Source organism: Stegastes partitus, unplaced genomic scaffold, assembly GCF_000690725.1.
Source record: "Stegastes partitus isolate 25-593 unplaced genomic scaffold, Stegastes_partitus-1.0.2 Scaffold1151, whole genome shotgun sequence".
NCBI lineage: Eukaryota > Metazoa > Chordata > Actinopteri > Pomacentridae > Stegastes > Stegastes partitus.
The window spans coordinates 215291-238727 of NW_007578882.1; the positions used below are offsets into that span (position 1 = coordinate 215291).

Below are 23437 nucleotides of genomic sequence, written 5' to 3' on the forward strand. Positions count from 1 at the left end.
TTTACTCTCGTGTATACAGAGAATATCTGCAGAAGTTGCTAGTTGTGAAGTACTGGTTTTTGTCTTTTCGTGGTCTTTTATATTCATACAGATTAAAGAAGTGATGTTGCCTAAAATGTTTTAGGATTTTGCCAGTATGTGATAATAACATTCTATTGGTACTTACTTCTGTTTTCATTAGAGTACAATGTTGCTGTGTTTATTACCAACCAAATGACCGCTGATCCTGGAGCAGGAATGACGTAAGAGAATGCAAACTCTCTCATTTAGAATAAACAGGATGAGTTTTGTGCTACAAACATTCTATAAAACATCGATGAGATAAATTAAAAAAAACTAAATCTGACACTTTACAGGTTTCAGGCTGATCCCAAGAAGCCAATTGGTGGGCACATCCTGGCCCACGCCTCCACCACACGGATCAGCCTGAGGAAGGGACGTGGAGAGATGAGAATTGCTAAGATATTTGACAGGTATTTAGCAGTTTAAATGGAATTCATAGTGTCTCCAGGTCAAATCAAGTGAATGCTTTATTGTTGTTTTTCTTAAAATTCAACGTAGTCTTGGGCAATAGTCAGTGAGGCTGGGTGGCAAGTGATGGTATGATGAATATGAGTACGCAAACTGGCACTGAGATTTTCCATACTTTGCCCTCTCATTTTACAAATCATAGCTTAAAATGTCGTGCTGTGTGTCCTGAAGTAATACGACACCCTGCATGTATCTTTTATTTTCAATATCAAACTCTTATCCAGATTGATTTTGGACTTGCTTACATGTTTAAATCACACAACAGCGTGTCTTAAGACTCAACTTTCGTGGGAAGATTTGATTAATTTGGAAGCAAACAGTGCACAGTGAAGGGGCTGGCGTTAGGGCTGCACGGAACCATTATTTTCATTGTTGATTAATCAGTTGACTATTTTCCCAATTAATTCCGTACATGCTTGAGCTGAAAGATGTCAGAAAATGGTCTTTGTTTTCCAGATTTCAAGATGACATTTTCAAATGTCTTGCTTTGTCCACAACCCACAGATATTCTGTTTACTGCACACTTTAAGTACCTTGCAAACATATGTAATGTTTATTTTGATGTCACTGCGTTAGACCATCATCAAGCAAACGGTTTGTTACATACAGTAGCCATCCTAAACAGGGAGTGGTTGTCACTCCGTAAGCAATCACATTCCCCATGTGTTACAGAAAGGAATTATTCCCAAACATTGTTCTACTATTTTCAGTAACAAACAGAAAGTCGGAAAACACTCTAATCTTAAATGAACCCCCAAATTGTTTGCAGTGGATGAGAAAAATACTGTAATGTGAATACTTAAAACCCCAAAGGGCAACACCACATTTCCAGATAACACATACATCTCCAAAATCTTGCACCAGACCCTCCTTTTCATAATAACTATGTCACGGTGTCTGCTTACAGTATATATTTATATTGAAATTTATCATCCAATTTACTGACTCTTTGAAACTTTAAGAAAAAAAGTCAGAAATTCTTTGATTCCATTTTCACATACCTGATTATTTCCTGGTTTCTTTTTTCCTCTGTGAGGGTAAACTAAATATCTTTGGGTTATGGACAGAACACGACATTTGAAGATGTCACCTTGGGCTTCGAGGAATGCAGTTTTCAACATTTTTCAGCATTTTCTGACATTTTATAAACCAGACAACTCACGGAATAACCGAGACAACAATCCACAGATTAATCAGCAGTGAAACTAATGATCAGTTGCAGCCCTAGCTCTCGCCTTACATTATGCACCTGATACCTGCAAATAAATCAAATCAGCAGTTTACTTGCACTTTGTTAAAAAGTTACTCAAACTAATGAAATAATTCTATCATCTCTGGCTAATGTACAATATTTGGAATTATATAGTAACGAGCAGGAGGAATTGAAATTTGAGGATTTAAATCTGACATGATATCAGACTTCAATGAAATAGACTCGAGCTTTTGAACAAAGTCAACATTTAAAGCTCAAATGGGATGAAGTTTGATGACTTCGACAACACATTTGCTCCACTCGTCCGTCTCTTTGTGATTTCCTGCAGTCCTGACATGCCTGAGAACGAGGCCACCTTTGCCATCTCTGGTGGAGGAGTTACAGACGCCAAAGAGTGACGGACAAAAGGAAGAGATGAGACTTACAATGCTCATACTGTTCTCTAGTAACCTGCCAATTTATGTGTTGTATTTTTAATTCACTTATTTATTTCTTAATGCTATATAAGTCGTTACAGTTACATTGACAGTCTTGTATTGTGGTGTGTTTTTAAGCATGTATTTATATGCTCAGTGGTGGTGTTCACTACGTTTCAGGGATGTTCAAATAAACAACTAGTTGGTTATAATTTGTAGTGTGAGCTGATGAGTGTGTTCAGCTCCTAATGTGAGTGCAGGTAGCAGCGGTCCTGCAGCGGCCTCTAGCGGCGTGTGCAGGCGGTGCAGCTGCTGTAGACCACCTCTCGTCAGCTACGGGATCCATATGCTTGTCAAAGCAAGGCTTCACAAAGCGATGGGAACTTCTCTAAACCTGCTGCATAGAGTCTAAAACACCAGCAACTAAACGATTTTTGACGGAACCACAAAAACCATCCACCCTGCGCGGCGGCGGAAAGCTTGTCAACTCTGGAAAAAGCAGCGATGGACCCGAGAGACACAGCCCCGGATTCGTGGGAGCTGGAGGAGGATGCCGAGGCCCCGGCTGCCGCGGCGGGGCTCCCGACCGCCTTTGCCGCCCTTAACGTCAACGCCAAGCCGTTTGTCCCCAACGTTAACGCCCCGGTGTTCGTGCCGAGCTTCCTTCAAGCCAGCACCGTGGAAATGCCGGCTTCAGACGGTGGGTTAACGGCGGACAGCTGCCTGGAAGTTAGCTTAACTTGCTAGCTTGTGTGCTAATCTAGCTAAGTTAGCTTTCCTGTGTGCAACTCGCGGTGCTCCGTCCAGCCGCTGCCAGTTATCGCCACTAACTAATCAACAAGTCGGCTTGAGTGTTACACATGTGTTATAGCAGTGTAGCAGCTCATTCATAGCACACTGCCACTCCCAATAAGATGTAAAGCGTGACCCTCCTTTCCTTAGACACATGAAAGTTTGACATGCTCTGTTTTCTGTCCCTAAAGGTTCCTCTGATCCAGTTGCCAGCATGGAGGTGGCAGAGACAGCCGGTATGAATCCACAGTGCACTCCACACGCAAGTTCAGGTTATTAAATCTAACTGTCAAGCAGGTTGTTAACGGAGGAGAGGTGTGGTTAAAGGCTCAGGTGTGCCAAGTTACCTGCACTCAGATTGGAAATCAGGCAATGCTTAGGTGCCTACTTGAGATTCCGTGCTAATAGTTTCACTTGCTGAACCATATTTGGGTTTCTGGCTTTGGTAAACCCATGTGCACGGGCCTACGTAGAATATGATGCAACCTTACTTGTCCCTGCTCAAAATAGACATCCCATTGGCACATGCTGTGATATGTGTCAAGTGCTGCGTGTCCAAGGCCCCGGCCTGCTGTGTGTCAGAGCACTGGTTTGGTTTTTATTGGAAAAAAAAATGTGCTGATTACTTTTAACTCCTGGATCACTGCTCAGTCAGGACACTGTTCAACTCTCAACTCAAGTTACAGACCTAATGGTGTTTTAGTTTTTTAATAGAGAGGCTGAGCACTGCAGCTGGAGCAGAGTGAGTGAGACAGGGAGACAAACCCATGATCAGATGCAGCATACATAATAAGAGCCAGATGAGGGAGTGTGGTCTGGAGTAACCTTCGCTTTTCACATTTCCTGCAGACATATTCATGGAGATGCTTGTTCTACTATTTGCCACTTTAAATTTCTCCAAACATGTCTGAAAGCTGCATAATTACAGCTTGATGAGACTGTCGACAAAGTCAAGGCATGAATGGCTTTCTGAGTTGCCAGTAGCAATTTCTCACAGACTGATTATAAATGGAGAGAGCTGAGAAGAAAATAGGCATTGTACATGACTGCTGGGCTGCGTAATGTCGTAGTTACAGAGATGGGAGGCTTATTTGTGCGTTGCCATGGGACGATGCTTCTTTTGCAAGGCTCAGCAGATTTCAGTGTACTCTTGTTACAATTTTTTTTATTTATTTTTTGTTGTTGTACTTGTTTGCCTGGCAGAACATTGCATCAATTGTGTTTTTAGCAACAGAGCTAGCAGACGGTACAGAATGAAGCACTAAAATGGTCCAGCAACACAAATTACACAGTATAAGCAGATTAAAGTAACAACTGCAACAGTAGCTTGTGCGTCCTGGAATTTAAATCCCACTTTTTTGTTGTTTTTGCAGCTGTCAAGATTTTTAAAATTTAACAGGATGCTCATCTGACAAAAGACCTGAAAACACTGTTAGGTAGTGCAACTATTTATGCTAGAACCAGGGTGCAAACTATGGCGAAACCAGCTCCCCTGAAAACCTAATTATTTAAGATGTTTTGGAGCTCTCTAAAACATTGAAATTGCAATTGCTGTACGTTTCTATTTTACTCTTATTTTCGTCATCGTAGGTCATGCATAAAATTAAGCACTTATTGACGTAGGATTCATGCATGAGGGTGATTCCAAAGACGTTTTATGCTGCTCTGGTCAGACAAGCAAGATGTAAAATTTATAAAAGACTTAATTTGCCGAAGGTGTCACTGTCAGCGTGAATGATTTTCTGTCTCTTTGTTTTATCCCTGCAATGGACTGTGACCTTTGCAGGGAAACATTCTTTATTCATTCATTATTATTAGTATTTCCTTTATTCATACAGGTGATCTTATTGAGACACGGGGTCTCATTCTCAAGAGAGACGTATTTGCAAATAACAAAACAATACAACATGGAATCACAGACAGACAACAGTGTGGAACCTGTCCTCAACAAACATACACACATGGACCACATTGTTCGTACCCCTCAGTTAATGAAACAAAAACCCACAACGGTCCCAGAAATAACTTGAATCTCACAAAAGTAATAATAAATAAAAATTCTCTGAAAATTAAACAATGAAAATCAAACATTGCTTTTGAAACGTGGTTAAACAGAATTATTTTAAAAAATAAACTCGTGAAACAGGCCTGGACAAAAATGATGGTACCCTTAACTTAATATTTTGTTGCACAACCTTTTGAGGCAATCACTGCAATCAAATGCTTCCTTTAACTGTCAGTGAGACTTGTGCACCTCTCAGCAGGTGTTCTGGCCCACTCCTCATGAGTAGACTGCTCCAGTTGTCTCAGGTTTGAAGGGTGCTTTCTCCAGACGGCATGTTTCAGCTCCTTCCACAGATGTTCTATAGGATTTAGATCAGGGCTCATAGAAGGCCACTTCAGAATAGTCCAGTGTTTTCCTCTGAGCCATTCTTGGGTGCTTTTAGCTGTGTGGTTTGGCTCATTATCCTGTTGCAAGACCTATGACTTGCGACTGAGACCAAGCTTTCTGACACTGGGCAGCACATTTCTCTCTAGAATACCTTGATAGTCTTGAGATTTCATTGGACCCTGCACAGATTCAAGACACCCTGTGCCAGATGCAGCAAAGCAGCCCCAGAACATAACAGAACCTCCTCCATGTTTCACAGTAGGGACACCGTTCTTTTCTTGATATGCTTCATTTTTGCGTCTGTGAACATAGAGCTGATGTGCCAAAAAGTTCCAGTTTTGTCTCGTCTGTCCAGAGGACATTCTCCCAGAAGCTTTGTGGCTTGTCAACATGCAGTTTGGCAAATTCCAGTCTGGCTTTTTAATGATTTGTTTTCAACAATGATGTCCTCCTTGGTCGTCTCCCATGAAGTCCACTTTGGCTCAAACAATGACGGATGGTGCGATCTGATGTACCTTGACCTTGGAGTTCACCTTTAATGTCTTTAGAGGTCGTTCTGGGCTCTTTTGTTACCATTCGTATTGTCCGTCTCCTCCCTTTGTCATCAATTTTCCTCCTGCGGCCACGTCCAGGGAGGTTGGCTACAGTCCCATGGATCTTAAATTTCTGAATAATATGTGCAGCTGTAGACACAGGAACATCAAGCTGCTTGGAGATGGTCTTACAGCCTTTACCTTTAACATGCTGGTCTATCATGTTCTTTCTAATCTCCTGAGACAACTCTCTCCTTCGCTTCCTCTGATCCATGGTTAGTGTGGTACACACCATGTCACCAAACAGCACAGTGACGACTTGTAACCCTATAAATAGGCCGACTGACTGATTACAAGTTTGTAGACACCTGTGATGCTAATTAGAGGACACAAATGATTGAACATGTCCCTATGGTCATATTATTTTCAGCCTTTTCTAGGGGTACCATAATTTTTGTCCAGGCCTGTTTCATGAGTATATTTTTTTAAATATTTCTGTTGAACCACGGTTCAAAAGCAATGTTTGATTTTCATTGGTTAATTTTCATAGAATTTTTATTATTACTTTTATCAGATTCAAGTTATTTCTGTGACCTGTGTGGGTTTTTCTTTCATTAACTGAGGGCTACCAACAATTTTGTCCACGTGTGTAACAATAAAAAATGAGGCCACTGAAGTTATCAAGGTGGCCAACCAAAACCAAAAGACATAACTGATTTTCAGGAATTCTGTTCTGCTGTTGTAGCATTGAAGGTAGTTAAATCACAACTGTGTAAATATTCGAGTTAGGAAATTGCACAACTTATGTTTTACAGTCAATGTTACTAATTAATTGAGATGCACAGACTATTAAAGGAACAGTTATGATGTTAGTTGTTTGGGTGACCACCTTTCAAAACAAACCAGGAGAAGAAATGCTGCTGGATATGAAGGAGAAAAGTTCACTACTGGGCAAAACATCCATAGTTTATTTATGATTTCAATTTTGAAACTGTGTTATGATAACTGATCAAACAACAGCAACTTATGGTCTCATAAAAAAGTGTTTTCATTGCCATAATTTGGTTTAATGATTAGAGAGGGCACTCTGAAGGCATCCACAATAAAATGTCACTGCTGCAATTATCCTGCTGTAAAACTGAAAAATCTTCTTAAAACAAACTTAATATGACAGAAATATATTTTGACTTTAGCAAACTGGTCAGGCTTTTACAGTGAAATACCATCCAGCTGTGGATTCAACTTTGTAACAAATGATTCACCTGCAGCTGATAAGCTGTGACCGTGTGTGACGGCTCACCTTTGGAAAAAATACACAGTGTTATTTAGAAAAGAAACTAAATTACCAAAATACATCATGTGGATGTGAATGGTGTGTGTGTGTAGTGTAGAAAATGTAGCTGAATGGAGCTAATTTAACTCAGTGCAGTTCTGTCTCTGAAGCTGTTACTTGTTTGAGGTGTCCAACAGGGGATCTCGTTCCAAATTGTTGTACAAATGTGGTAAAATTATTAAAGTGTGGGAAAAAGAACTGGCAGATATCATGTATCAGGCTGAATAACATCCAGGATCTAGAATCAGCCAGTAGTCGCTCATGGTCAATCAGTAGGTTTTTATCAAACCGCACAGTATCGTCTTTCATGTAATAGAAATTCCACTTAGCGCACGAATAACAGGTCTAATTTGTTTTTACGATTCTTGTTATTAGAAAGGAGCAGCAGAACTAGAAATGTGCTTAATGTGTGCGGTTCCAGCGCCGGTGGAGAACGGAGGCACAGAGGCCGACATGACCACAGAGGAGGAGACGTGGGAGCAGAAGGAGGAGCCGGGGGGAGGCGAAGGAGGTGGAGGACAGGAGGACCAGGGGACGGGAGGAGCCTGCGAGGAGGGGGGTGCCGCTAGCAAAGAGGATGATGAGATGATGGAAGAGGAAGAAGAGGAGATGCCCATGCCCAAAGTGGCTCCGGCACCACCAGATGCCCCCAAGAAAGAACACGTGAACGTGGTCTTCATCGGTCACGTTGGTAGGTGTTTATGTGTCTGTACTCTTTTGTATGAGGAAGGTCATAAAAACATTTATTCATCTTAACATATTTCTGCTTGTTTTTATGTGTCAGATGCTGGCAAATCAACTATCGGAGGCCAGATCATGTAAGTAGCCCATTTTTCTTGTTCTGTTTTAGTTGATTATGCTTCTATAGGACTTGATTATACATTTAAAAAGTTTCATATAACCTGTTCAGATTTGCTGACCCTTAAATTTGCGAACCATATGGAAAACTTCTGCTGCACTGAGACACAGCAACTTAGCACCAAAGAGTTAAATATTATTGTTGGCAGGAAATCATCGAATATGTGTATATACTATATTGCATCATCTTTTACAGCTGCAGTGTTCAGAGAAACAAAGGCACTATGGCTGTCAGCTGCTGTGTAACAGATTGCAAACAGTATACTTCAGCTGTAGATTTTGCTTCCACAATGCCACATTTCAAACACGCATAACATCACTTCAGGGTTCATGTGCAGTATGGAAAAGTGTGCAGTTGGTTTAAGTAGATTTAGTCCGCCTAGGTATGGAGAACAAAAGAGAGTATAAAAAAAGCATTTGTGTTTCCAGATTATTGTGAGTGCTTTTAATGTGGAACTGGCAGCAAGGGCAGCCAAATGTTTACTGCTGTATGAGACAGGGTCAGAGCGAGCTTGATGTCGTCGAAAATAAGAGGCGAAGTCTGTCGTTAAAAACACACACTCTTGTGCAGAGCTGCCTTTCACCTGTACCAAATCAACAGCCAAATTATGTATTTTGAAAGAAAACGCGGCAGTGTTTTGAATTGACTTTGAATAAACAGAAATAGCCAAATATAAACTTGTCTTTGAGTATTTATGAGTTACGCAGTGATGAAGTTATCAGAGAAGTAAATGGAGAATCTTTTCTGCATGAGGAAACCATAATTTCCTGGCTGCGTTAGTGGTGAATAAACAAGTCTGCCCAGACACCATGAAAATGTAATTGTTTAACTGTTATCAAGTCATTTTTTGGTTCTTATTTATAGAGAAGATTTTTAAAAATATGTGGGGACAGTATTATAATATTATTTATTCAATATGTTCAGGAGAATGATTTGATTATAGGTAACAGCGGTTCTCTTTACATAAAGATGTTGCTCTTCCTCATTGCTCACCGTTGTAGCGTTGCAGCTTGAATGTAGGTGCTGTACATTGAACATGTCTGGGTTTGGGGTTGCTTGAATTTTGTGAGCTACATGGAGTCACAGTCCTCTGGTATAATAAAATAGCATATATAGTCAAAATGTACTTAAAAACATTTAATGTCTATCTCTTAAGAACTCAGATGTAAAATATGGTCTGAAAAATCTGCTGTGAAATCTGGAATTTTGTGTCTGGACAAGTGCAGAATTTTCAAACGGAAACTATGCAGGAATCCTCTCACTTGTGTTGCTGTCCTCCTTGTTAGGTACCTAACTGGAATGGTGGACAAGCGAACCCTGGAAAAATATGAAAGAGAAGCGAAAGAAAAGAACAGGGAGACATGGTGAGAAAAGCCTGGTTTTTGTCATTCAGCAGCTGATCACTGTGGAATTACACGAGAAATATTTAAACAAATATGGAAAATGTTTGCTTTCATTAGGCTTGTTTGCTGTATGTGCACTTTTTTTTTTTTTTTAGATTATAAATGAAAGCAATGAAAAAACATGATTGTTGCAGGTACCTGTCGTGGGCTCTGGACACAAATCAGGAGGAGAGGGACAAAGGAAAGACGGTTGAGGTTGGGAGAGCTTACTTTGAGACCGAGAAAAAACATTTCACCATCCTGGACGCCCCTGGACACAAGAGCTTTGTCCCCAACATGATTGGCGGGGCGTCGCAAGCTGACCTGGCAGTCCTGGTGAGGCAGACCAGTAGTCACATGGACATACAACTAAACCACAAAAACATACGTGGAAACTTCTCTTACCACTCCTACAGCATAATCCACTTCTCCACTGCCATTCTTGTATTTTACAAATAGTTTCATGTGCAGACACTGAGAGGGTAAAGCTACATCTGCCTACCTTATTGGTCTGTGTTAGGTGATTTCGGCAAGAAAGGGGGAGTTTGAGACTGGATTTGAGAAGGGTGGACAGACGCGGGAACACGCCATGCTGGCTAAAACAGCAGGGGTTAAACATCTCATCGTCCTGATCAACAAGATGGATGACCCCACTGTCAACTGGAGCCTAGAAAGGTGAGCAGGGCTGAGAATAACATAGATTTGATGTGTTTTTTTAAATGTTTGTTTTGGTCTATTTTGGGAAATGAATAATACCTTTAAAAAAGTATGTGTTAGGAATTCAAATTGTCACTAGTTGTTTTTATAAAGGACCGATGTGCTGCTGTTGCTTTGAGATGCTCTCAACAAATTTCTTCCATTTGTGGTTCTCTTATGCAGTCTTTTTTTATTTTGTAAAAATCCACAGTGGTTATACATTTAGTACTTTGATAACCTATTGCACATGACACAGTGAGTATTTGCACACATTCCAGGTCAGAAAAATAATGTCAGACTGACAAATACAAAGTTTGATTTTATATATTGTAGTAAATCGTTTTGTTGTGTTCTTGCAGGTATGAGGAGTGTAAGGAGAAGCTGGTGCCATTTCTAAAGAAGGTGGGCTTCAACCCTAAAAAGGACATCCACTTTATGCCTTGCTCTGGACTCACAGGTGCCAACCTCAAGGACCCAGTACCTGAATGCCCCTGGTACACGTAAGTCAGCTCTCTGAATTGTTTTTGAAGTCATTAAAAGTTACACATGATCCATTTACCCAAATGATGAACCTTTTGTAGATGGTTCGTTTTTCCTGGTTACATAAAGTACTCACATCCCAGCACCCCATTCATATTTCAGTACACTCTGGTTCTTTCTTGTCAGAGTTGTGACGTTGTGTTTTTTCCAGTGAAATGAATAAAAAAAGATGATAAAATATTGATGAGGGTTCCAGCATGCGACCAAAAATCTGTCAAATCCGACTAAACATTTTCATTAGTAGTACCAGTGTTCCTGACAGTTAACAGGTCTTTCTGTGTGTGTCTCTGTGTGGCCTACTCAGGTAGATAAAATCACTCAGTTTCAGCTTTCTGAGTCGTGTGCGCTGCAGTAACCAGGTGGCGACCAGTGGCTTCTCTGTTGCCGGCTGATGTATATGAGATGGATATGAGATGTTTAGGGAACAGGATTAAATTCTAGCTTTAGAAAACAACCTGGGTCACACTCTCCTCTTCTAAACCTCCTCAGTCTCGGTTGCACCGCACCACCCACCAATTTCATTCTCAACTTCTGGAGAACGCTGAGATAAGATAAGAGTCAAAATGACGTATTGCACTTGTTGCAGAGAGTGCAGCCAAAGTAAAGCTTTTCTGTCCGAGCTTCAAAGTTCCCGATGGAAATGTTCATGTTCATAAAGTAGGAAAACCATCCTGTGCTGTGACAAGTGCCTGGCCAGCAGAGCAGCCTTCCTGCCCCCAACATTTCAGTGCAAGGCAGCAGCGCACTGAAACAGTGGGGAGTCAGAAAAGATCATAAAAAATTTAGCACAGCTTACAATGTGAAGAAGGGCTAATATTTACTAACTGTTAGCCCCAGATCGAGCTCATTAAAAAGAACAAGTCGTGCTTTTAACAGATGTTTTGGCACTAAAAGGCACAGTGAAAAGCTTTGGGTTCATCTGAATTATGTGCTGGTGCACCTGAATAAAAAAAAACTGCAAACAATGTAGAAAGTTAGTCTGAACCCTGTTGACTGTGTGGTCAGTTTACCTGGATCAGCTGCTGGTAGCTTCTCTCCTTTAATGCCATAGCAGTATCAGAATGTCATTATTTTATTTCCTGAAAGTTTAAAGCTCTAGAGGGAATATTTTCTGATCTTATCACCACTCCACAGATGTTTTAGGTATACTTTAACCATGTTCACCACATAGTACAATGTCCATTATTTCATTCTGTGTTTGTTGAAAGTGCAAGACTAAGAGAAGGATACATTTGCAGATGGGTGGATAAGTAGTTGAAAGTTGATGTTGTGTGAGTAAAGGCTGTTGTGTGTCTGTGTGTAATGATAAAGGAAGAACAAGACAGAAGGTAATAAAGAAAAAAAAATATTTAAAGATATATTTTAGTAATCTAAAAAGTAGCTGAGTATGCAAGTAAATCAGTGAAAAAGTACGGAAATAATTGAGTGAAAAATAATAATAAACTCATATGTACTTCAGATTATGATGATCAACGTCACCATGGAAAGAGAAATGACAAAATTGATGTTTGATGATTATGATAATCATTATTATCAACAGTGAACTGATAAACTGTCATCCCAAAAAATCCAGTCATAGTATCAGTTCTCATCATCATTGTCATCCCCACCTCACAAGGATACGATTAGATAAGACTTTATTGATTCTGCTTATTGATCGTATTCTTTACCAAGCCCCTTTTGAATCCCGCTTAGTTTTCTGGGTGGAAAAACACTATGTTTTCAGTGTCTGTGCCACTGTGGGAGTTGATGGGCAAGTCGAATTGGCTGTAGCAACAGTGTGTCTGTCATCATCTAAAGTGGATGAAGTGAAAGATTATTTGTACAGCATTTTCACATAGTTTCTCTTTTTCAGAAAATAAAGTGCTCAGCCTGCCTGTGTGGAGCTAAGGTTATTTCAACTTTGCAAATGTACCCTTGGTAATGACCTTGCTGCTCATTTGTGGAGCATTGAAAGTCATGTTTTAAGTGTCAAATACCTGGCATTCCTGGAATTTAAACCCATGTGGTGAAATGATAATTTTACAGATATTACAACAAGCACTTCAGTCATTTTTCATGAAATGAAGCCACATTTTGAACTATTTCCTTCTCTTTGGCATAGCTACTTCTTTCCAGCAACGTAAACATGATTTTAGTCTCCAGTAACCAGCTCATTTTGTTGTGCTTAATAATCTGGTTGCACTTCATTATCATTCTGCTATAGGAGAAAAATTCTTTTAACCAATCACTATTGTCTTGTGAAAGACTGTGATTAAATTTTTTAATCCACCACAAAAAAAAAACAAAAAAACAACTCAATTCTGCGAAATGTGAAATTTTCAGTTTGGTAGGTAGCTGGCCTGGAGGTTGTATTTACTGTAGCAAAGTGGATTTGGAAAATAGTAACACGTAGGTAGTGGAAGGAGAGAAGAAAGCCAAAGGAAATGAACAGTCAATGGCAGACTTATACCCGCATCCTACATCCTCTGAGTCAGACTGACATGAATTTGACATCATTGTATTAAAATTGACAACTGTCACAAAAGCATTCCTGCGTCGATAATAAGAATTGATAAGCTTCGATGCATGTGATTCTGCAGAATCTGACTATTTGGAACCGGTTCTTGATTTCCATCCCGACACTTCTAATAATAACATTATCATCCATCGCAAAATAATAAAGACAATTGTGATAATAATAATCGTGAATGTAGTAGTCATCATCATTGCCGCTCTATTAATAGTCTGTGTAATAATACTGAATTCCGTAGGTATAGTATGCTGGTAATAGATATGATTTAGTAGGAAAGTAAAAAGGGTGGAGAAGAGAGGAGAGAGAGAATCAGTACAGTCCATTATTTCTTCATCCTACACACCTTCACCTCCTGGGCTGACTTTGCTAATTGCTCATGCGTGAGCACAATTTATGCATCAAAATTCATGAAATGCTAAGTGTGTTTACATATGTTACATTTTAAGTTTATTAGGATGAATGAAGAAAAACTGTCGAAGTGCATGTGATGTTCCTTTGTTTGTATGCTGTACACAATTTAACCCTGATGGTTAAACACAGTTTCTGGAGGAAAAGAATTGAGCAGATTTGTTCTTTTTGTTGTTTCTAGTTGTAGTTTTATTACATTCGTTTTTGTTGATGCATTGGTTTATGTGGAGTCTGGATTTTACCAGATGCTGCTGCAACATTTTCTCCTCCCTCAGACTTTATACTGTGGTTTGCTTGAAAAAATAAACAAAAATCTGCCACAATGCACTTGAAATACGTGTCACAAATCACTCACTGCAGACCATGGGAAAACACAATAGCTGCACTCACGAACAATGATTTTGACAGCTCAAAAAATGTCCCCAAGTGGATTTTTTTTTCACTGCGATGACTGACGTTCTCTTTTTTTCTGTTTACCAGGGGATTGCCATTTATCGCCCACCTGGACAGTTTGCCAAACTTCACCAGATCCAGCGACGGACCCGTCAGACTACCCATCGTAGACAAATACAAGGTGAGCAGCTGGAGGCCGTCGTTTTTCTTCCTTAAGAGAAAAAAATAATAATTCAGAAATCTGTGGCAGCTCATTTTCTGCGCCGCACTGGTCTCAGTGGGATGAGTAGGTGTAAAATTTCTTTTGGTTTTTGCACACTTGGCCAAAATCTTTTGTGCTCCCTCTTCAGTTTGTCATTTTTCTTCCTCTTGGGTGATTTTCCAAGAACACACAAGCATGCTCAGACACACACACACACACACACACACACACACACACTGCAGCCTCTGCATAGTCATTCCTCTTTAAGATAATTCAACTTCTTGGCTCTTATCTTGGTTTAGATGTTGGAAGCAGTTCAGCACATACTGTAAGTGTTGGTGGAATTGAGTTATTTTGGAGTTCCTTACATTAATCATCAGTGCTTTCCTTTCTTCATATGTCATCTCCTCTCTTTATCCTGTTGTCTTTCTCTTGTTTAAATACTCCTCTCTGCCTGCGGTTGCATAAGAGCCTTATGTAGCAGTTATATGACTAAGTAGCCCCGACTGGTGTTCTCCTGATGTAACGGGATTACGGTTCAGTTAACTGGGTGCTGCATACTAATGATCAGCCAGCCGAGATGCAGCTGGGACGCAGAGCTGTGCACAAAAGAATTACTCTGATTATCTAAATGGCTACTGGAGAAATGATTGTTTCATTTTTCTGTGCCATTTACTTAGCATAAAGATGGGACACAGTGAGAAACAGCTGCCTGGTTTTGTTCAAAGGTGACAAAATGAACCTACTAGCTTGTCTTGTTTACTATGTTCAAAAACCACAGTGTGAGGAACATGTCCTCTGAGTGAACTCCAAGCAGACTAGAAAGCACTATGACAAGAACAGCTACTTGTCCATAGTGTCTGCAGATGTCCTCTTGCATGTTCTCAAGGGAGTATAACCAGCCCTTAGCAAGACAGTGCATATGCATGTTTCCCAAAATGTCAAACTACTCATTTGAAATGTTTAAATAAAAGCAGAGGTGTATAGTGGATTCTCTTCCAAAAATCCATGTTTTACTAAGGCTTGTGTCACAACTAAAGATAGGTGACAAATTATAGAAAAAAACTAAACCCTTGACCCCTACAATGAGAAGATTGAGCGACTCTGTTACACTGAAGGGCAAGAGTCGTCTCAAATCAATACAAAATAGTTCTAGGTAAATGAAAAGTTTCTATCCTGATGGGAGTCGCTTCTTCCAGGATGACGGTGTCTCCATCCATGTAGGTCACAAGGGGTCAGTGAAGGGTTTAATGAAACTGATGTGAATCATGTGCTTTGATCTTCTCAGTCACTACATCTCAACCTAGCTGAACACCTGTGGGAGATTTTGGACTGTTGTATTTAGCAGGCAATGTCTCCACCACAATCATCAAAAGAGAGTATCTACTGGATAAATGGTCTTCATTCCTCCGGCTGCCTTCCAGAAACACTTAGTTGTATTATAACTTATCAGTTTTTGACGTGTCTGCATGCCAGAGCTTGACATTATGAGGGAGTTTCATGAGATGGGATGTATTCAAATAGCTTTAATTTGATAAATGTAACTCAAATTAGTTTTTTAAGACACAAAATACTAGATTTTGAGGGATGGTATGCAAAAGTAAATCCCTTTTTTTCTTACTGTAGGTCATTAGTAGATCATCTTTGAAATACCAGCAGCCTGTTAATCACAGACTGTTTAAAAAGGATGGACTGCAGCTTTGAAAAGTAAAGCCAATGTAGAAATGAACTTGACCTGCATTCCTTTTTCTAGCCAACTCTTCTGGGTGCAAAAAGAAGTCTGATTATACAGAAGTCTATGAGAAAATTAACCTATTTAATCATATTATGAAAATATGAAAATCACCAGACTTGAAGATACATGAGTTTCAGTTAGCAGCAATATATACTGTATTTTTTTAAAAGTGCATTCAGTTGACAATGTAAAGCAACATGTGTGAACTGTGGTCCACACTCATGAGACAGGATATATGTTCTTGTGTGTTTTGTTTCAACACGTTGCTTATTTGAACAAAGTCAAGGATTCTTGTCTTTGTTTCAGTAACTTCTCCATTATATTAAAAATGACTAATGTGTTGGGCGTCCCTGTAGCACAGGGGCTATAGTTCCCTGACCAAGCGGTCGTGAGTTCGACTCCCTCTCCCCATTCTTCTCCCCTCTTTCCTGTCTATCTCTACTGCTCTGAATAAAGGCAAAAAAGCCCCCTAAATATTTATATATATATTTATACATATGTAAAATGACCAGTATTTTTCAAAACTCACTGATGGTTAACGTTGATCTCTTTCAACGTTGGTTTGCAGGATATGGGAACAGTTATCCTCGGCAAGCTGGAGTCTGGATGCATCAGTAAAGCCCAGCAGCTGGTCATGATGCCGAACAGGGTGAGTTCTCCTCTGCATGACTTTGCTCAGTCTCCCAAGGGACCAATAAGCTGTCTACTTGAAATAACGTGAAGCCCTCATTCTAGTACTGGATGTACTGCAGCCTGAAGTGAAAGGGGGTCCTGTAACCACACATATTCCGTTTCTCTTCTAATGAGACTTCTTGTTTCAGTACAGCAACATTGTCCTCATTTACAACATTCACTAGTAATTCTGTGTGTTTGTTGCAGCACACAGTGGAGGTACTGAGCCTGCTGAGCGACGACGTGGAGACAGACGATGCAGGTCCTGGGGAGAACCTAAAGCTGAGGCTGAAGGGCATTGAGGAGGAAGAAATCCTCCCTGGTTTTATTCTCTGTAGCCCCGACAACCTCTGCCACTCTGGTCGCACCTTTGATGCACAGGTAAAGACCAGACCATCATAGTCTCTGTACGCTGGTATACGACATCTGACTGAGATTTTAAATCAAACTCTTCGAGCTGAAGGTTCAGACAGCCACAGGCTTGATTAGTTCTCATTTGTTCCAGATAAACTCCTCACCACACGCCCCTGTATTTAATCTATTGATGTCTTTGTGTGCTGCTCTCTCAAATAAAACACTAAAGTAAATGTATCCTTCTCTAGGTTGGCATAGCAACAGCAACAAATGATTGGGGTTAAGGTCTGTCCAAGCACAGTCTTTGTGGGCGGGATTGTTGCGCTGCGAAATGTTTCGTTTTCAACCCAGACATTTATACCGAGCCGCTGTTAAAAGCCAGCCAGTCACCAGTGTGTCTGTTGTGGTTTGATTTATTGTTTATTGTTTAGAGAAAATGCACAGAGAGCAGCAGTGATAAACTTTAGGAAATGGGGGATTTCTTTACAAGACTCGCTCAAGACGCACTTTACTAGCACGTACCACGATGCAGGTTTTAATGTTGTAGCTTGCTTTGAGTCAATCAGAGGATGTGGGTTCAGCGGCTTTCAGCTTCTGGGTATAAAATAAGAAACTAATTTAACTTTCTGCACAAAATAATCTCCAAGTCTCTAATCTTTCTGTTTTTCTTTTGTAATGATTTTTCTTCAGGCTTGAAAAGAGTTCTAATGAAAACAAACCATTTGAACAGATCACACTAGGGCTGCACCGTTAATTGAATATTAATTACAATCATGATGTTGGCGTTCCCACAATTCAATCAACATGATCCACTGGAATATTAACAGCTGAAGAGTCCATATTGGGATTTCCAGGTTGTTCACATTCCTGTATTGTGTTGTATAGCTGGTTTTCATGCATGCAAAAGATCTGCAAACAAAACCTGAGTCCATGCTAAAGCGAGCTGTTCTCTCTCACAGCAAACACTACTTCTTACCTGCACAAGACACTTCTTCCATTAGTTTTTTTATGACAGCTCGAACAAAAAATAAGCCAGTTCCCTAACAGTCCCCCCAATATTTTCTCACCAGTACAGCTTCTGCTAGAGTTTTCTCTTTCTGCCTGTACTCATAGATCTGGGGTTCAGTACATAACCATCATTACCTCGCTTTTGTCGGGCCAGCTGACCAATTAGAGCAGACTGGGCCTTTGGGGATGGAGACCTTAGAGAGACAGGAGCTAGAACAGAGTGTTGCAGACAGAGAATGAGAGGAGGTGCTGCAGCAATGTACAGTATGAGAAGAATATTGTTTTTTGAATATTAAAGCATGTAAACCTATTTTAGATCCCAAATAAACAATTATAAACCTTTAAGCATATACATAATATGTTTTTTTAAAAGGTTTGCACTGCTCATAGAAGACTCCACTCTTAGAAAACAGACCATGTCGATAAAATTACTTTCTTTTGGCTTCTGACATAAGAACAACTTAATTGGAGAATATTATTTTGAGTCACAAAGATTTGTACATTAGCAGGAATGTAAGAACAACATGGAAGTGGAAAAAGTGCTCCATTTAAATGTGAAAGTACAATAAAAACGTTTTGGCCCTAAAAATTAGTGAATAATCATGATTGTGATTATCGTTGTCACTGTATTTGTGCAGCCCTGGGATCATACTATACACACACATGAATTAGCATATAGTCTTTGTTGTGTTTTAAGTACTCAAAAGTAAAAAAATAGTTGGTGGGTTAGTCAGTGAAATCAACTGTATTTTGTTTGTTTTTTTCTCTAAAAGCCCCATCTTTCTCATTTCATTTCATTCTTTTCAGATCGTCATCATCGAGCACAAATCAATCATATGTCCTGGTTACAATGCAGTCCTTCACATCCACACCTGCATTGAAGAAGTGCAAATCACAGTAAGTTGTTGCTCTACAGAACAACATTTTTGACATGACTAGAATATGTTTGAATTATTTAATTTGCTCAGCGAGTGGTGTTTGATCGCCTCCTGTTCCAACTAGACTGTGGTTAATCTCATCTAATTGCAACCACAGGCCTTAATCTGCCTGGTGGACAAGAAGACGGGGGAGAAAAGCAAAACACGACCACGCTTTGTTAAGCAGGACCAGGTGTGCATCGCCAGGCTGAGGGCAGCAGGAGTCATCTGCTTAGAAACCTTCAAAGATTTCCCTCAGATGGGGCGATTCACTCTGCGAGACGAAGGTAAGAACGCCGTGGGTGTTTGTTTGCAAGACAGTTTGACTATTATTACTAGCATGTTACGTAACTTTTATGCACGTCTGGCTGATCTTTCTAGTGATACAAAAACATAATTTGGTCCCTCACTTCTCTTCATATCACCAGGCAAAACTATCGCTATTGGCAAAGTGCTGAAGCTGGTGCCAGAAAAGGACTAAATGCAACAATGGCAGCATGCATGGAGTTCTTCCACTCGCTACCAGAGGAGAAACGCTGCTAGAGCCGACCCAAACAGCTACTCTCTCTTTATACACAACTATGCTGAAGAGAAGAACAACAAGGAGGGTAGAAGGAGGAGAATAAAATCACGTCAAATGAAGAAAATAAGACTGAATCAGTTTTTATGATGAACAATACGAAATGAGAGACCAAGTCCAGTGTGTCAGCTTTCTCATATTGAGAGCTCAGCTATGCCACTAATGTAGCTACATGTCCCCCTTCTGTACTCCCAGGGCTAACCGCGCTGTCGGCTGGCCACGCCATTTGTTTTTAGAATGGAGATGGATGCAGTGTTACTGAGTTTGGGGAAGAAAAAAAAAAACCTTCAGAATGATTTCATGTCCTGCAAAAGACCAGAGTTAGCCTGTAATTATAATTTGCATCTCCCTTTTCAAGAGTGGGAATCCAGTGGACATTTTATTTGGTTTTAAGGATTGCTGTACCAAAATTTTTAGTTTGGTCTCTCTCCACATGAGATGGTTTAATTGGATTGAGCTCACATACTACTCTGATGAACCAAGGATAAACACACTCACACAGACAGACACACACACAGCTGTTACATAATCTAAAATGAAAAATAAATGATCAAGCTGAAACAGAACGGTGTGCATGTTTTATTTCTAGTACATATTCACAATAGGGATGGAATGTGTGTATGTGTGGAATGGTAGATTGAATGCACGTATAAGGCACATCTCTGCCTTAACAGACAAAGGACTTTCTAATTCTACATCCTTTTCACCCATTTATACACCTGCTGGAGCTGCTGCACCAGACATCCACTTGTTCAGTTTCTTGCCCACTTTATTTATGAACAGGTGAAGCAGGACATTAAACCTGACACCATCACCGAGAGACTATAAGATTCTTATCCTTGAAAAATGTAGGTTAAAGGAGGAGACACAGAGGTTATGTCTCTTTCAATATAACACTTGGATCTGTCCTCCCTAATAAAACCACATGCCACCTTTGGAAATAACCCCAAACACAAGCAGATGCAAGAGTAAATCCAACTGATAGTGTGTCAGCTCAGCAGGAATGATATGAAATGAGAAAAGTTGATTTATAGGAGGATAAATAATTGAAAGTAATACAGAAATGCAGCGTTACTGCAATTTGTAGTTGTTACCTGATGTCCAATGAATGTTGTATTTTCCTTTACATATATATAAAAAACATTTTCATCATAAATCGTTGCAAAAAAGACACAAGTTGGTGCATAAAAAAATCACATGAATGCAGAAAATAAATTTTTTGACCTCGAGCCCCTGTCCAGTGTTCAGATGAAACCTATGCCCTTTGTTGTATTTTTTTAACAAACATATTAGAATGCATAGTTTATCACAAGATATAACAATAATAATCTTATGACAAACTATTAATAATAATTTCACAAAGATGCTATTTTTACCCTTTTAAACTCCCCTATATTTTCATTTTTTATTGTGAGTTATATTTCACAAACCTCCGTTTTTCAAATTAGGTGGTCATATATAAATTCTACTTTTTCACTCAAATAAAGAATTCATTTTAAACCAGTTGGCATGTTGGCTGTAATTGTTCAGTTTTGTCGTACAAATAAAGTTGTGAAGTTTGTATTACGTGACGTAGAGCGTTAGCATTGCGCATGCGTGCGTGCCGACTACACGTGAAGCAGGCAGCATGGCTGAAAAAACAGAAGTCGCACTAGACCGGGCTCAGGTAAAAGTTTCTTCCATCTCGCTGTAATATATTTAAAGTCTTTAATCATCACATGTTGGGTAGTAGAAGTGTTTCTTACATGGTAATGATAAAATATATTATTATGTATCAACAGTTGCTTGATTTGTGTGCTGGCTAACGGGGGTTTAGCCTCGAAGCTAAGCTAATTCACAGCAGCTCTGCATGGATCCCTGGAAGAAAAAAAAAACTGTTGAACGGTGAATTAGTATTTTGGTTTCTAACTTGCATTAATGTGTCTTGACAGGTGAAGAAGGCCGTCCAGGCTTTGCAGGCTTTCCTCAAAACCAAAGCCTCTGGCGAGTCGCTGTTCCTGGACGAGACACAGCAGGTCACCCTTCTCTTCACCCTGTGGAAGATCCCTAAAAAGCCACAGACCATCCGCATGTGAGTCCAGCACACAGACACACGATCCTGCCTGGACTTCTTCTCTAGCAGTTATTTTCCTACATCTGATCAGGGGTAATTGCTTTTGGCTTTTTTCGTAATTGTCTTGTTGTTTGTTTGTTGTAGTCCTTTGCCTCATGGCCAGCGGACTGACACAGATGAGATTTGCCTCTTCACCAGAGATGAGCCCAAGATGACCTCAGAGCAGACCCAGAGGTTTTATAAGAAGTTCCTTGAGGAGAAAGGTGTCAAAAACATATCTGAGGTACCTGCCAGTCATAGAGTTTATGAAGCAGTGACAACAGCCACTTTGATCATTTCAGCATTAACAGCTGCATGACATAAAAAGGTGTGCAGTATTCCAAAACATAGAATGGCCAAAATACCGGCGGTCCTACTATATCTATACAGATTTTGGAGAAAGCAAGCCATCTTGCTTTTCTGGTCATTCTGACCCACAATCCTCTGTGCTGTTAGGTCACAGTGTCCCATGCGAGTATAAACAAGCTTGAGCCACCTACAACACACAGACCGATGACCGCTCACACGACTGCAATGGTTAAAGTTTAAGGCACATAGTTATGACAAAGTTGAATGTTCCAAATGTATGCATACAGCATGAAAGAGTGAGTACTTTGTAAGGGTGGCTGTAGTGCACACTAAAAGAAAAAAGTGTGATCTGGAATACAGCCACAGTGTTTAACTGGAGTAAATGCACTATTAACTATAATGTACATTCAGGATTTCAAGGTTAGTTTATCAACCACAGTGAGTTATACATCCTTACTCTGACTAACTACTTGTGTTGTTATACCAATGAGGAATAGATGATTAGAGGAAAATGTCTAATTGCTATCTTCCTGACAGATTATATAATTTGATTCAGATTCTTTATTGTCATTGTTTAGACATACAACTAAGTTTAAGTGCACCGTGCTTGATGAATATGTTGAAAGTAGAAAAATGTTACAAAGTAAAAAAAATATAAAGTAGAAATAAATTAAAAGAAGTAATAAACAGTGCACATTTCGCACACACATAGTCTCAAACACACACAGTACACATTCACTGTTCACTACGCTCACAGTGCCATCGTGTGATTTACAGGCCTTATGTTAATGCATATTTGTGTCCATACTAAAGTGCTGTCATGTTTTGTGTGGTTTTAATTTTTGAAAGTCTGGAGCAGACTTGTAAAATGTACGCAGTATGGCCATTAAATACCCATAGATAAACTATGTCATATACAAACCTAGAAAGTCTTTGTCTTTTCAAATTAAAAAAGATTCAATTTCCGCATTAGCCCCATCCTTTAATAGCCCTACCTCGTATATCTCCAATTGCAGGCATTTAGTTTCATTTTTATTTGGAAACCGATTATTGCACAGCTTTAGTACCATCTTAAAAGGTTTTTATTCTACAATAACACCTCTGTAAATACTGAAAATAATCGTGTGTCTGTGTGTCTTTGGCAGATCATTCCATACAAGGTGTTGAAGACAGAGTATAAACCGTATGAGGCTAAGCGCCGCCTGCTGGGGAACTTTGATCTGTTTCTTTCTGATGCCCGCATTCGCCGCCTGCTGCCTTCCCACATCGGAAAACATTTCTACGAGAGAAAAAAGTAAGAGCCGTCCTGTCCGTGTTATTACTGATGTAATGCTGTTATGTCAGTTGTGTGTGGATCACATTCACAGAATCTCAGAATTTAACGTTATACATGTAAACAAATGGAGAACATTTTGCTCCAATATTTACAGCACAACATTTTCTTCTGCATGAGATTATCTATTTTGCTTGTTCGTACATTTCTGCTCCCAAGAGATGACAGGAAAAATTGACCTCAGCTTGTGCAGCCAGATTTTACAGTTCCACCTAAACTTACAACATCTTGC

General features: G+C 39.8%; 3 protein-coding genes across 3 annotated transcripts in view; all 3 read left to right on the forward strand.

The window, feature by feature from the left end:
- Positions 1 to 2152, forward strand: part of dmc1 (DNA meiotic recombinase 1) — a 7541-nt gene extending 5389 nt beyond the window's left edge. Inside the window, exons 5-7 of the mRNA XM_008296796.1 lie at positions 182 to 242; positions 357 to 473; positions 2073 to 2152. Of these exons, the coding sequence (XP_008295018.1) occupies positions 182 to 242; positions 357 to 473; positions 2073 to 2142 (248 nt within the window). The 3' untranslated portion in view covers positions 2143 to 2152. The remainder of the gene's footprint in view (positions 1 to 181; positions 243 to 356; positions 474 to 2072) is intronic.
- Positions 2153 to 2490: 338 nt separating this feature from the next.
- gspt1 (G1 to S phase transition 1) lies at positions 2491 to 20007 on the forward strand. The gene is made up of 14 exons (XM_008296792.1): positions 2491 to 2860; positions 3144 to 3188; positions 7632 to 7901; positions 7995 to 8028; positions 9356 to 9433; positions 9607 to 9787; positions 9972 to 10126; positions 10507 to 10647; positions 14091 to 14184; positions 16509 to 16589; positions 16820 to 16993; positions 18782 to 18871; positions 19010 to 19178; positions 19320 to 20007. The coding sequence occupies exons 1-14, from the start codon at positions 2665 to 2667 to the stop codon at positions 19370 to 19372; spliced, it is 1761 nt and encodes a 586-aa protein (XP_008295014.1). The 5' UTR covers positions 2491 to 2664; the 3' UTR covers positions 19373 to 20007.
- A 1057-nt stretch (positions 20008 to 21064) lies between these two features.
- On the forward strand, positions 21065 to 23208 carry LOC103368412 (ribosomal L1 domain-containing protein 1-like). Its single transcript, XM_008296794.1, has 4 exons — positions 21065 to 21137; positions 21403 to 21542; positions 21669 to 21807; positions 23018 to 23208. The coding sequence occupies exons 1-4, from the start codon at positions 21099 to 21101 to the stop codon at positions 23168 to 23170; spliced, it is 471 nt and encodes a 156-aa protein (XP_008295016.1). The 5' UTR covers positions 21065 to 21098; the 3' UTR covers positions 23171 to 23208.
- Positions 23209 to 23437: the final 229 nt, after the last annotated feature.